Source organism: Pocillopora damicornis, chromosome 12 (genome assembly GCF_964200805.1).
Source record: "Pocillopora damicornis chromosome 12, jaPocDami1.2, whole genome shotgun sequence".
Taxonomy (NCBI): Eukaryota; Metazoa; Cnidaria; class Anthozoa; order Scleractinia; family Pocilloporidae; genus Pocillopora; species Pocillopora damicornis.
In genome coordinates, this window is record NC_142681.1 from 12006974 (window position 1) to 12022333 (window position 15360).

General features: G+C 38.2%; 2 protein-coding genes across 6 annotated transcripts in view; both read left to right on the top strand.

Annotated features, from left to right (window-relative positions):
* Positions 1-1366: 1366 nt before the first annotated feature.
* LOC113674510 (polymerase delta-interacting protein 2) lies at positions 1367-11260 on the top strand. The gene is made up of 11 exons (XM_027190993.2): positions 1367-1479; positions 1551-1611; positions 2646-2743; positions 3284-3386; positions 4197-4263; positions 4995-5108; positions 6325-6461; positions 7131-7157; positions 7234-7359; positions 8190-8269; positions 9297-11260. The coding sequence occupies exons 1-11, from the start codon at positions 1406-1408 to the stop codon at positions 9406-9408; spliced, it is 999 nt and encodes a 332-aa protein (XP_027046794.2). The 5' UTR covers positions 1367-1405; the 3' UTR covers positions 9409-11260.
* A 1959-nt stretch (positions 11261-13219) lies between these two features.
* Positions 13220-15360, top strand: part of LOC113674505 (peripheral-type benzodiazepine receptor-associated protein 1) — a 31374-nt gene continuing 29233 nt past the window's right edge. For all 5 annotated transcript variants that reach the window (XR_003446525.2, XM_027190985.2, XM_027190983.2 and 2 more), the window contains exon 1: positions 13220-14824. Coding sequence is in view for 4 of the 5 variants with exons in the window: in XM_027190985.2 (XP_027046786.2) it covers positions 13988-14824 (837 nt within the window). In the remaining variant the exon portion in view is untranslated. The remainder of the gene's footprint in view (positions 14825-15360) is intronic.

A 15360-nucleotide genomic window follows, 5' to 3' on the forward strand; every position in this document is an offset into this window, starting at 1 on the left:
ACGGGACGTGATAGCCTATAGCAGCTAGGAATTTTTTAAAGTATTCCTTTGATGGAGTATTATAGAGGCTATTTACGGTCTCTACGTCTTTTCGGTAGTCTGGATCGAAATCGATGCCTGGCAAAGGTTGCAGAGGAAATGAGCCTTTTCCTTTTATTTTCTTTTTAACCGTGCGATATGGATCAAGTCGATTGTCCAACTCTCGTATTTTTCAATTTGTTTGTTTTTTTCAGTTCTAAATGAGCCTTAGTCTAATTTAGCGCGCGGTGGATACATGCAAAGAACTATAACCTTTCAATTCCAGTCCCAAGATTTGATCAGTAACTCTCCTAGCTCTTACACCTATTATTTCCTTAAAAATCAATAGAGAGAGTTTCGTTCTTATTGGAATAAATCTCTCTGGCTGATAAGTTAGTCACCATTCTGGTCGCCTGATCGACGAATAACGTGGGAATAGGCAAGGAAAGAAAAAAATTGCATGTGAATCAGGTCTTGGAGCGAATGGGCCAATCTATAAGGCAGATGTTCCCGCAACTCAGAACGAGTCGCCTAAAAATTTGGAGAAGTGCTTTGTCCCAAAGACTTTCTAACTGCGAGACATCAAAACAACTCTTTTCATTGCGTTTTCTTTTATTTCCACCGAAAAAAAGCTTTCAGATAAATTACAAATATTTGAGTATCCTCAATTGGCTTAAACACCTGCCGAATTTGTGAGAGCATATATAAATACCAAGTTAAAAGGAACCGAAAACTAAACAAAGCTGACATTATTTGGAAATGGCCAACGTAATGGGAGTATATTACGCATTTCTGAAAAAGTTGTGAAGTAGAAAAATTACCTTAGCCTTTCAGGCCTGTACTCTTTAGGATGTGGTGTGAAATCGTACTGATATTGCGATCTATTTAAACAATAGCTTCCAAACGAATCACAAAAAAGAGTGAACTGAAAAAAAAAATTTTATGCCTGCACAGGTAGTTCGTCCTACCGAAGCTTATATCTCGGTTTCAGGAGCAATACGTTGCAAGGAGCATAGCCAATCCCTTCCCCTCCCCCCAAAAGTAAAAGGCGTAACTGGCCTTGGTGATCTTTTCATGCGATTCTGTTGTTTTTGGTTTCTAAGGTTTTTCTGTGGGCTCTCTGATTTTTCCCCCCCGCCAAGGAACATACATCAACTCTATGGAAATTCTAACATGACTTGGGAACATTAGGCAAAAAGGTTCTCCACTTAGGTCCGTTACTCATTAATGAATAAGCTATCCTGAGAGGAAGAATTAAGAATCAATTTGTATAAAAGGGATATTCATTTTGCTCAGAAATAATATACAGATTTAGCTTAGTCTAAGGCCCAAGGGCTTCCGGTTGAGCACAACTTTTTAAGGTCAGCGGTATCTCCGTCAAGAGTGCATGATCGAAAAAAAGATGGCGAAATTACGGAACGTTGTGTGTGGCTTGTTGCAAGTAAGGAGGCATTACGCCCGGTAAGATGAAGAGATCCTTTTTTCTTAACCATTTTTCATTTTTTACGCTAACTGAAAGCAAATTTTTCAAGGCTTTCGGAGGTTGGACGTTTCCAAGAGCCAAAAACCAGCGGAAAATATGAACCAGGACAGGTAAGCCGCTGGTGTAAATCCACTTTAAAAATTGGAACGCGTTAATAGGCTGAAGGTAGTGCTCGGAGGTCTCTTACAATACTTTTTCGCGTTAGTTCTGCTATGTTGGCCTGTTTAGTAAACTGTAATGGCTTCTTATCGCCAGTTACGTAATACATAAGAATATATGTATTTTATTTTCGATTGAACCTTTTAGATTTGTTACGACCCGCACTTGACCTTGATTTGGGACTGTCATTCGTCACTTTTCGAGGAACAGCAAACTAGTGCTCAAAAGAAATTAAAAGGACATACGTCTTGTTTTTCTTTGAAATGGAAAGTTATATTCTAAGTTTAGGTCCAAAATACCGGCAAATATTCCAGTGACGGTTTCCTATCCGTGATGTCGATAATGTGCACACGTGATATTGAAGGTTTCCGTAAAGTAACGGAAACCTTGTGGTTGACCCTGATGTGCAGGAGGCAATTTTTTTTTACTGTTTCTGTCGTATTTAGATATTTGTTAAAACAGCAAAGACAAGCAGTCAAATTTTTATTGGTTTGCTTATAGCAAGAGATTGATTGCTACATAGGTTACCCAACGGAGGGACCTAGTGTAGCTCAGGGAGACCTTGCCAATTTGATGGTCTGATTCTCAACCGCTACATTACAGTAATTTTTGAAGTGTTCTCTGTTTGAATAAAAGAGTTAAACTTTGAGCTTAGTCACTGAATAAAGCAAGTTGGCTGATTCAAGCAAGATGCATGTCTCTTAATTAAAAATGTTGCTAGACATGTCTAGTGCACCAACAAGTTCAGAAGAGCATGACTCAAGAAATCTGAAGATCTGGGGCACAACTCCTCTTAGGCGAGTCAGGATCTTTTCTTTGTCCATGGTTAGGATAGAACTTACTACATTTCTCAGCAGTTTGTTAGTGCCAGTTTTCCCATCTTGTGTTCAAACATTTCGCATGTAGGCTTCTTTTGGATGGGAAGATACACTCAATGTCCATAATTCCTGACTTTCTGCTTGTTTTGTTCTGTATTTCCTCAAAGCTCTTTCTGCACAGATTATTTGGTTACAGAGGGGTGATACTATTCACTTGGTCAGCAAGAGTTTATGACAGAGATAAAGAAACAAGGGAAAATGAAAAGTGAGTTTATCTCTTTCCAAAAAAAAGATTAGATCATTGTACTTCATTTATGATCAATGCAAAATTTATAGAATTGTGTCCAGACTAAAATTGTCTGAAACTGTATCTTTTCATTTAGAATCCTTTTGCAGGTTTCTTTCTCAAATGTTTTTTTTCTTTTTTCCTTAATTTTTTTCCTTCCAAGAAAATAAGCAAGGTACTTGTAAACTCCTATCAGTTACTACACCTCCCACTGCTAAATTCAGTCTGATAAATTATCTGTATTCAAATGATTCAATTTAGAGACTGTTAAATTGAATGTTAAAACACCCAAATAGTATGTTCATTTGTAAAATAGCCTTAAAATTTACTTTTTTTTTGTTTTTTTTTGTTTTACTTGTTTGCCAGTGGATTGGAACCGGTTATTTTCCTGCTTTTCACACTTCACTAATCTGTCCACCCTGTTTTTGGAACCAATTGTTTTGTGGCACGATGATGGACATTTGAAATGGCATTTTAAAGTGTCTTTTGTGAGGCTAACAACCTTTATTTGGCTTGCAGATCCTTTGATGAGAATGGATCATACAATCCTGGCAAAGAGATCAAGGCAGAAACACAGACGTACTATCAGGCACTAATTGATAACAGAGATTCACCATTTGTGGTAAGTTTACAAGAACCAAAACCACCCATCTGCAAAACTCCTGAATAAAGTTGACTTGCAGACAATAAACCCACTGAGTGTATTTTGTACAAAAATTTGGTATCTCCAATCTCATTGCAATTTACTTCTTCACATTCTAAAACTATTGGAGAGTTTTTTCTTCTTCTGATACTTAAAAAAATTAGAATCAAATGCATCCTAATGTTGAAAGCTTTTTGTCATTGTCATTATCAATATTTCCCACTACTTCTCAGTATCAAGTGTGTACTGTCCATGTTCATTCTTGGTGTGATTTTCAACATAAATTGCTTAAGTTCATTTTCATGATGCTATTACTCCCTGCAAATTATTGTTAATCTTATAATTTACAAGCTTGCACATGTCTTTGTGTATCTTAATTCTTTCCCAAATCTGGAGATGGTAGATATTTTGCATTTTACACGAAACATTAGCTGGTATATTTTTTAAACAAAAGCCACAACAGTTTTTGTAGTCAGTGTTGTTTTTGTTGTGGGAGCTTCAATGTAATATGTACCTCAATACTGAGCACAGGCAACTACATGCACTTTTAATAAGTTCCAAAGGAGGTTTTTAATGTTGTAATGTGGAAAAATACCCACAGAGTAGTAACCTAGTTCAGTGTTCAGGCTACTTACAAGTTGGTCACTAGATTATGATTTTGAAGTACAAGCATATAACTATGATATAACAATGTTATTGAAAATGTTCCTGTTAACATTTATTGGTCATGTACACTGTAATTTTGAGTAGAGTTTTTTATTCAATCAATAATTTTTTTTTGTATTTCAGAGAGCTCAACCAGAAATTGTGACCTTCCTTGGGTATGAAAGTGACAATGCTCTTTATACAATTCCAGGTGATCACTTAATATTCTTTCTTGGAATTACTTGTTTACATTTTACTTTCTGGCATGAAACAGTAAAGTGTACAAAATTGCTTTCTTTTAGTTAAACTAATTGATGCTTGTTGTAAAAGCAAGCTTGCACAGGGCGTGAAATTAATTTTTTTTTTCTGATAGCCACTTGGCTCCTAAATTCATCAAAGTGGTAGCCAATTCAAAAAAAGTTGGTCGCCATTTTTAAAGACAAACAAAACCTTTTTTTTACGCTGTCATTGTTCTAGAAATTAAGTTAGGGAAAAGATCTTTAATGTGCTACAAAATGGACACTAGGATGGATGATATGCAACGTTGAAGTTCACCTAAATCCAAGATGGCGTCTAGTTATTGATTGAGATGCATCTGCTACATTTTGAAAACAAACTTAACGAGGAAGTTTGCCGTGGATTTGTCTTTGCAAATCTTTTTAATTCACTATATCTCTAGGTAAGGTTATGATGAAACATTCTAGTCGCCAATCTGGAGACTAATTTTCAGGATTTGGTCGCCAGAGTGAAAAATTTAGTCACATTGGCGCTTGTATTAGGCGCAATTTCACGCCCTGTTGCAGTTTAGCCATGCCCAAATTTTCACTTGCCAGCTTTGCTTGATTTTGGCTAGTAGGCCCCTGGAAAAAGGAAGTAAAAGAAGTTAATCTTAGTGTCTCCTTTTCACAATGTGTGTTGTTGATGATGTATATATATTTTTAGGTCTGGACTACATTTCCCAGGAGGATATCCTTCCCTATATGGTTTCTGATGCATTTTCCCGTCCAATCCACCATGAACTGTTTGATCGCTTTTTGTATCCTGAACCTGGAAGAGGTGCAGTGTAATTTAAATGAAAATCCCTCATCCATGGATTGTGCTTGCACATCCTACAGCCACTGACTGGTGCTCCTCCTTTAAAATTATCATAATTTCCCTTCTTTGAAATGTGGAATTACATGGCTGCCTGTGGATACATTTTTTTATATCTGAGGGAGTGTGTGAAGCAAACAAGTGAGAGACTCCATCAATAGGAATAGGCAAATTAGTATCCACAAGTGGGCATTTAATCATTTATTTTTTTTTTTGACACAGATCTAACTACATATTTAAATCAAAGACAGTTAAATAGCATAAGGTTTAAAACAATGAATGTAGAGATTACCTGCATGTTAATTCTGCTTGCAGAAGAGCTATTTCAACTCTCTATAAAAGTTGAATGCAGTGTAAAGAATGTTTGCAAATTTAGGAAAGAAAACCTGCACAAAGAGTAAAACTGCCATTTTTCCCCTTGGCAACTATCATGATCTTGTTACCTTCTCTTGTAAAGATACAAATGGCATGTTTACTAGGTATGGTGAAGATATGTTTTTGAAAGATTGATTTCATTGATATCTACGTAATCTAATCATTTAGACTAAATGCACACCATGTGATGTTTCCTTGCAAATCGCCCTTTTTTTCAATTGCTATGAAATAATTTTGAGTAGGAAGATAAAAGAAAGAGTCTGAAAAAAGTTTTGTTGATATTTTCTATTTAATCCTAAAATGCCAGATCAATGGTCAAAACTACTAACAGACTTCTAATAGCCTTTTACTAATGATTTGATAGTGGAGGATATTCAAACTCCTCCAAAAAGCAGTGCCCTTCTCACACTCTAATCTTGCTTCATACCTCATATGCTTCCACCCATCAAACATGAGCACGTCACCAACACAGGTGAGGCTTGTGTCCCTTTTCAGGCGATCAGTGTTTATAGTCTCCCCGCTCAAATTGTGGTGAATTTATATATTTTGGATGAAAATCCAAGGGTAGAAGGTAGCATAATCCTTACATGTACACAGTCCCTGTATGTGACATTCAGAATCATCTTTAGCCTTCTGAAACAACATCTCTTCACTCTCTTTTTTCCTCCTGTTTATCATCCATCTGCAACTTGTGTAAATTATTTCCTTCAGTGCCTCTCCAACAACAGGTTTTTTTTAAAATTAAGAGGCTACTGTTAAGAAAGTATCAACCTTAAGAAACAAAAATTGTTTTCCATTGAATTAGAACCGTCTTTTGCTGCACGAGAAGCACTCCAATCCTGGCAGGAGAAGAATCATAAGTGGTTAGAATTAACAGATGTACACAGAGAGTCAACAAACAATGTAAGGATTACTGTAATGCCATTCTACATGGGAATAAAGGTATGTTGAGTATCGATATTTAATTTAGGCAAAAGACTTATATACGTACCCTTCAAGGCAAAGTGTGAACGACGAAGTCTGGCATAAGGGTTTGACAGAAATATGCAGAATATAACCCCAATTTAAGATAATTTAGTTTCATCAACTGAGTTGACAACGTAAATTGGCCACTGCAAAGAGTTTCTCAAGCTGAAGTTTCGAGCGTTAGCCCTTCGTCAGCTGCTCTGTGTTGTAATACCAACCCTCCCCCACCCCCTCCCCACCAACGCAGCGCCACAGTTTCTTAGGAAACTTACCCCCCTAACCCTGTAACTCCCAGGATCTGATTGTTAATTCTCCCCTCTAGCTGCTACACATTTCTTTGTAAATTAGTTGCAAGAATTTGGTGTTAGATCAGGATAACAACTTCTAGCTGATACATTTGATCACTCTCATAGTAGGGAGAAGTTACATGTGAATCACTTCTAAGAGTTAAAGGGTTAAACTGTGATACGTGACTCGTCCAGAGTCTATCTCTTTACAATCGGATGGACTTTCGAAGCGGATTAAACGGCTAATAGCTGAGCAGAATTTATGCTCTGTATTAGTGTTACCCAGACAGATTTGATTTCCGGAGCAAGTAGTTATCTGTAGATCTTAATTATCTTTTGTTTTTATTGTTGTTTTCAGAACACGCTTCCAACGCCGGATTATTGGGTATGCATAAAGCGATATTCATTACTTCTTGGTTTGAATATAACTTGTGGTACTGACCTAGTATTCTCTGTTTCAGTGGCGTTATTGTATTAGAATTGAAAATCTTGGACAAGAGACTGTACAACTTCGTGAGAGACATTGGAGAATATTTAGTCTGGCAGGCACATTAGAGACTGTAAGGGGGAGGGGCGTGGCTGGACAGGTAAGATTTGACGGGGGACAGGCAGGGACGGTAGAACGCCTTTCAAAAGTTTGAAAATTTTTCATTGTATATTTGTAAATTTAAGAGGGAATTCGTAGAGATAAGAACCACTTTATAATGCTCTGTTGGGATTCTGTTTCCAAATGAATGTGACTATAGAAAAGTGGAAAACTTTTTCGTCGCTGCAGAGAAACGATTGTAAACTAAAAATGGTGTATTGGTGACTCGTCTAGACGACCTGGCGAAATGCTGGGTTTGATAGCAAAGTGGAAGAGCTCTTTTTTCGTCGCTGCAGCGAAACGATTGTAAACTAAAAATAGTGTATTGGTGACTTGTCTGGACGACCTCGCAAAATGCTAGGTTTGATTTCAACAACCTTCGTGTCCGTCACATGACACACTGGGTGCCTTCTCCTTCTTCTCATGAACCAGAAAACCCATCACAGGTTGTATAAGGTTAACTGAGTGTCCAAAGTACTTTGGGATCGCGTCGCTTCTGTTCCTGAACTCTCAGTGTTTGGTGTAGAAAAGTTGACCTAATAGATGCAAAACTAAACCTGAACCAATCACGAAATGGTCATTCGCGTTTTCACACGCTTCAGAACGTTTTTAGGGTTCTCATTGGCCTCTTCCAACGCGTTCCTTTGGACAGGCCATTGCGATTTCTTGGTTTGGCTTTTATATAATCGATCGAAATGCGCCTTTAGTTAACTGCCTTTGTCCTATTACTTTTGAGTCAACGAGTCGGAATGTTTTACTGGGATGTACCAGAATCTGTTGATGAATCTTCGCTTCCTACTTACGTAAATTGTTTTATGTCTTGATTTCTAGGAGCCTATTCTTTCGCCGCAACAGCCAGCTTTCCAGTACAGCAGTCACATATCATTACAGGCACCCAGTGGAAATATGTGGTAAGTGTGACAGAGCTTATGGCTAAGTATCAATCTCTGCTGAGTTATTTTACAATTGGTTGTCGATAGTTTGTGCAATTTCCAGTTTAGTGACGGAAGTAATCCACCGTTGCTTTGGTTTTGCTTTACTTCGCTGTGTGATTGGTCCAAAGGACTCGCGCCACTCTCTCAACCAATCAGAATAAAATCAAAACCAATCGCAACTTGGTCAGCGTTTTCCCGCCCTTCAGCATTGTATTTACTTTGAATCTTGATTGGCTCGTTGCCTTAGTTTCTTTTGTTCTGATTGGCTATTATGATTACTTTGGTTTTTAGTTTTACGCCACTCAGTGGAAATGCGCTCTGTCAGGATAAACTCTATTTGCTTGAGCTTCACTTCACCACCATCTCTGTTAGTGTTAAAAAATGACTGTCGCTATTTCCCAAACAGTCAGACGCAAATTAAAACAATACACGACATGGTCACGTATTCTTCCCCGCGCTTCGCTTCAGTTAGAGAAGTATTCTTTAAGTTCTCCTTGGCTCATTCTTTTCGAATTGCGAGCTAAGCGTCAAAAGGTACCAATTAGATCTTGCTGGTCGAATTTTTTAGCCACCCGATATCACGAGCCTACCAATTTCGCGGAGCAGAGACTGAAGTGCGGGAAGACAACGAATGACTTTGTCGTGATTGGTGTTAGTTTTCCATCAGACTTGTTTGAAGATGGCGCAAGTTTTCTTGATCAATCTTTGAGGAAAGATAAGCAAAGCTAATACAATACCATTTTGCTTTCGATGCTCAGTTGAAAATTGCTCTATTCCCTCTCTAATACTGACTTGGACTTTCTACTTTTACGTATTTATTTATTTAATTATTTATCTATTCCTTTTAATTCATAAAATCCTGGGGACAAATGATGTAGAAATCATCCATTCATGTCTCAGAATCTTTACAGTGCTCTTGATTTAATCTTTATCTGTTATATACAACCCAATTTTATGTTGGAGATGTCCTGTAGCTGTTTTTCTCTTTTTCTTCGCTCTTCAGGGGTAAATATCGCTTCGAACGCTCAGACGGAAGTACGTTTGAAACTCCCATTCCTCCGTTTGCACTGGATAGCAGAGAAGAGGATACGCCTGATTCTCCGGGAGCTTCTTGAAAATGAATTTAGAAACATGATGCCCAGCTTAGCAGCCTTAATGACTGTTTCTTTTCAGTGAAGCGGGAATAGCGAGGCCGCGTGAGAGAATGGGGCGAAAGCGTTGGGAAAAAAAAGAAGAGCGGAAGAGAAGGATGGGGAAACAAAGGTCCAATTGCATTGTCTGTCGCAGGATTTCAATTGCGCAACTAAGTAATTGGAGGAAATAGTGACGCAGAGTGAAACAAAGAAGGGAAGTTTGGGGCAGATCGCGTGAACCCGACCCAGGCTCCGTGCGTTTCTTGCTCTGTGGCAGTATCTCGCGCGCTCCGTATACAAACTTCAGTACTGGAACAGCCTGAAAATGTCTGTGCTCGTGTGTAGGATCTTCTCTTTCTTCCCATGTCTTTCTTCGCGTTCCTCACCCCACTTACCGCTCCAATTGATTTTTTATTTCTATTTGTAAAGTTTTGGCTGAGATTTTGCTGTTTTTTTTCGCTCTTTGCTTGCTATTTGTTCACTTTTCGTTTGCCGTTTGCACTCTTTACTGTTTTTTGCTCACTTTTCGCACTGACTCCCGCTTGGGTAAAACGAAATGGAAAGACTGCGCGCAAACTAAATACTTTTCTTCGCGTAAAAGTAAAAGTGAAACAACTGGTGTTTACTTCGTAACCAAACTAACGTGTTCAATATTTCAAGAACTAGTCGCCATGGAATTCTAGAACACAGAAAAGTGGTCGTGACATAACAAACTCAGTGGGGTGTCTAAACATTTGGTATTATCATTGCATCTGGAAAAAATGTGAATATTGCTTATTGAGTGAAAGAAGCTGCATGTTAAAGCTGTTGACATCAGTTTAAATTTTTTGTACTAATTATGAAACAATTCCAATGAAGTTTTCGTGGCCTGACAGACATGTTTTGTGATTATGATGCCAATGACATGCGCAGCAACTGTCGCAATTGGGAGAAGCGTTGCGTGACACTCTTAGGCGATGCGTGGTATAATAATCGAGGCATCGTCGATTCTTCGTGTGGGGGACATGTACAGTCGTGGACAGCGTATTGCCCTCCTTAAAGCACTTAGGAAGGCACTCAAAGAACGAAACCCGTCATTTTGGTATCAATGAAATGAGGCAAACATTATTTCCAAACATGTATATTATTGTGCAATAGATGATAAGAGACTAGGCGAGTGTATCGCTATACGCGTGGTTACTTCAGTGGAATCATGGCGGTGAATACTTTGAACGAACGCCTTTTGATCTTGTCAGTTTTTTGGTGCCCGACTTTTCCGTTTCTCCCTAATAAATGCGAGGAACAGAATTTTTTCTTTTGAATCCTTTTATTCAATTTTTCATTTTTCCTGGCGCTTTGGATAGGAAAAGAAAGGAGGGAAGATATTACTTGATTTAAAAAGGACCTGTGATCTATACCATTCAACATTCGAAAGAGACAAGAATTTCTCTTTCCGGATGTTTTGTTTTCGCCGTTCTCAATCCATGATCAAATCATTAAGTTCCAAGGTAGCAAAAACGAGTACTACTTTCATCCGAAACTGCTTTAGAACTGCCCCTTTAAAATTCATTTGAAGTGAAAAGAAAAGAAAATAGAATTTTTGTGTTGTAAAACTGACTCGTACAGACCTTGTTGGTCTATGAAATCGTATTTATCTTCCAATGTTTTTCAAAGAAGATCTTACTGCCTGTCATTATTTAATCATGAATTGGTGTATTTCTGATCAACCAGGCTACGAAGATATGAAAGACTGATATTCTAAAAATAGGCGAAATGGTGTCATCCTGACGTTTAATAGATAGCTACCTTAATTTTTATGTAAAGAAAAATTAAACATAAAGCCTCTTTGTAGTGATTTAGTTTCGTCTACTGTTTAAGGAAATTTGGGAGAAAATTGCTGTTTTATTTCAAGTGAGCAAAGAAGGTTGTGAAGGTTAAAGTTGTTTTTTTCCTCCGATGTTTTTTTTGGGCTCCTCTTGGCGGAGTTTCTCAGATCAAATTTGGTATACTACGTTTGTTAAGAGCTTTTAAGGGAACAAATAAGAGAGGGTTGACCTTTGGAGTCTCCTCATAGAAATCTCCGTTAACAGCAGACTGGTCTGCTCCCTATTCATATCCGTCACCAAAATGAAATTTGCTGTGTTATTTGATGAACGGGTTAATCTTTGACAAGGAAAAGAGGACAAAATTCGTCCAGCCATTAGTCTATCATCTCGGTTAGATGATTGATAAGAAGATACTCCCACAGCTCTATAGCTTTTCTCAAATTTCAGGTACCACTCTGGGCTTTTTAAAGTCAATTAACCTTATCCTGCACGGGTTGAGTGGACACGAAAACTATAAGATGTAATTTCAGTTTAGTTTGCCGGATTGGTGCTAATCTTGTTTCAGGCTAGGTAATAACAAATGGTTTGAGAAAGCCGAGTGAGAAGAAAGAAAACACTTTTAGAACTATTAACCCTGAAAATGGCCCACTTTCATAGTATCAAGCACCTTCATCTGAGAAGACCTGCCTTCGGCAGCTGTTGTTCAGTTCAGTTCTTGCGCAACCACTATGCGTGGACGTTGGATTTTCTCCGATATGCAATTTTCGAACATCACGTTTCGCATACATCATCTCGGAACGATATACGTGAATTTGATATAATTAAAATGGTAAGAGACTTCGACGTAGGCGAAAACGTCCAAAAATTGTGCACGTTGTCGGAACTATTCTAGAAGAATTTATCATTCTTGAAAACACAGTTTTGCACCCCTCGCAACCAAGCGGCACTCGATCAACTGTCTCCAGTCTTCGCTCTGTCATTTGTTTCCATCTGTGCGTTGAAACTGAAAGGTGTCATCCGGTAAAAGCAATGATCCTGGCAGAAGATCATTGCTTTACTTTATTATCAGTCCCAGCTAAATAAAGGTCAAATTTCACTAAAACTATATAAGGTATCGTGTTTATCAAATTGGATACAAAGATGTCGAGGTCTGAATTAGGCGGACAGCTTCGTATTTGATCGATGGCGCTCTCAAAGCGAATATAAGTTGTTTTGGCAATGTATGCGAGCCATTTTGGCTCGGCCGGAAGCAATTATCATATCGAAAAATAAAAAAGACTGGCGTATGCTGCTAATTGCTATTGTAACCGTATCAGAAAATTTCCACACGCATATTCTCTTTAATAGGCTTTTACAATTGGCCTTGGATGAGTGGGGAGATTTTGAACCACAATCAATCCTTAAAGTGCGTGATGAGATGTTTGATTTATTTCACATCTAAGGTTATTTCTAGTCTTCCAGAATTTTCTTTAGGTATGTTTCTATTGCCATTATTTTCTATTCTTAGTTTCGACTAATTTAACTGTGTTGCTTTCCCTTTTTTCTTTCCCTTCTTAATGACGGACTACTCAAAGAAAATTGGATTTTCGCTGTCTTAGGTAGCTTTTGTTTATACGTGTGGTGAAGAAGTCAAGATGTTCCATTGTCTTAGACATCGGTATTATGTACATTCCTCCTACTCAGCACCAGCTTTGAATTTGTTTCTTAATTTTTTTTTCAATTCAACAGTTATCCAAAACGAGCTCTGGAAATTTAATGGCGTCATTTTTAACTCCTCGTTCTGGAATTAGTTTTAAATAGACAGCGACACGTGATCTAAGTTCATCTGTAAAACTGCTAGCAGTCTAAATGGGCCCCTTTGTGCTAATGAGATTTTCTTTTATCAGGAACACAAATTGATCTCCATTGCTTAGCGACGCCTGCGTCACTCACTTAATTTAAAAGACTTAGCTATAATAAATTAGGACTCTCTTCTTCTTTTGTAATAATCTTGGTTGTGGTTTTTGCGGTTTTAAGGAAAGGGCACTCCAGCGAAAGACAGCTTTTTGTTGTTTGAATTAAATATTAATTTTTTAATTTTCTTTGGTAGGGTTTTAAAATATTCCGTGTTCCGTGGCGTTGTCTTCCAAGTATATCTTGGTAAATATATGCAGTATTTCCTTAGTAAGATCGTGCAGTCACTCAGATCCGCAATTCGTGGGTGTCCTGAAAAATTCTTCAGCAAACTTTTTGTCGCCTTGGCAAATGAGTTATGATTAATGCAGAACGTTCTATGAGTCCTGAAAGGGTACTATTCTAAAGTAATAAGCGTGAATTTAACTCCCTCTCTCTACATCTATCTGCGTTGTACCTATTTTTAGATCGCGCCGGGAGGCATTATTTTGTAACAGCCAAATATGGCGATGTTGTCCAAATATAGCACAAGCGGGGTTCTCTTGTTTGTCACGTTCACTGCTGCGCATGACCAAAGTTAGTTTACTCACAACACTCATCATGGATATGGAATTTTATAGAATCGTTTAATATCATAATTACAAGTATTCGTTAAGCTTGTTTAAAGTTAGCGTCCGAAGCGCTGTCACCGATCTATTGTTGCAACGTCCTCATCGTGTGAGACGCATAGATTTGCCACAGAAATGCACGGAGGTATGGACTGGAATCGCGAGCGGGAACGCTCTGCGGCGACCAGAGGTGTTTTTATTTGCAATTATTTAGGTAACTGAAGTGAAGAGATTGTGGTATTGTTAAGCCGCAAAATGCCATCCTCCAGTATACCGGTCCCAGATAGGGATCTGGGAAATTCTCCGTCTTCGCGAAAAGGTAACGTAGAGGATTTACGAAGGCACAACAACAAACTAAAGTCAGATTTGGAAGCGGAGCGCGCCAAGGTTCGTCAGGTTCTGCGCGATAAGTCTGCAGAGTTGAAAAGGATCCAGGACGGGTTTGAAAAGGAAAAGCAAAGAGCGATCGAACAAGCTACGAAACGATTGATTACTGAACATGCGGCAGAGCTAAAGAAAGCTCGAGATAATACTGCTAAAGAGAAAGATAACGAACTTCGACAAGTGCTTAAGTTCAAGGAGGAAGAAGTTAAGACTATGAGGCAACAAATTACTGATGAAAAAGAGAAAAACAGACATGGCGAGGAAGAGTTAAGAAGGGTTTTAGTCAATAGGAGTAAGGAAGGAGAAGATCATTCTGAAGTGGAGCGAAAATTACGCAGCGAGATTGCTACACTCAAAGAACAGAAGCAAAAGGCTGAGGAACTATATCGAGCCAAATCTTCAGCGGACAACGAAAAAGCTGAACTGATACGTCGCTTGAAAGCCGATCACGAACTCGAGCTTCAAAAATTTGTGAAAGACTCGAAACGTGAATCAATTCATAGTTTACAACAGAGGAGGTTGACCGAGAAGGCATTAGAAGAAAAGGAGCATGAACTGGCTTACAAGGATCATTTAGCAAGGAAACTCGAAGCCGAGAAGGACGACCTTCAAAGAAGATTGTCTGGAGATGTCGAGATGTTGCGGCGATCAACTCTTCGGACGGGCGCTTCGTTTGATTTAGGTGCCAGCGATCGCCTGGATGAAAGCGTAAGTATCGATTATGCATGGAAATTTGCTGCCTTTCTTCTTTAAAAAATGCAATAACGCTTGAATAATTTTTGGTTTTTGTTAGGTTTGTTGTGGATTTAAACTAATTAGGATGGCTTCCTGCCGCTCTATATCGACAAAGTGCAAATTGATTTCCTTATACACGTCCCAATTGTCTATATTTATAACAACAACGTACAAAGCCCTGCTTATTCTTTAGTTTGATTTCTAATCGTGTTTATATCTGGTTTTTACAATCAGTGATACTTTGTTGGTTTAAACGGTGTTTTACTTCCGCCGATATGTCGTGAACAACTCGATATAACGTTCAAATTGGATTAGAGAAGAGTGGATGATTGAAAGATATAACAACTTATGACACACAAGGCGTTCTCTCTTGTTATTTTGTTAATCACGTCTTTAGAAATTTGAAGTCTTAAATGGTACAGGGATCTTTCCTTTCCTGGTTGAAAAACTATTATAATAATTTCTTAGTAGAAATTTAGCTCATAGAAATCAATATTCTGGATAACAAC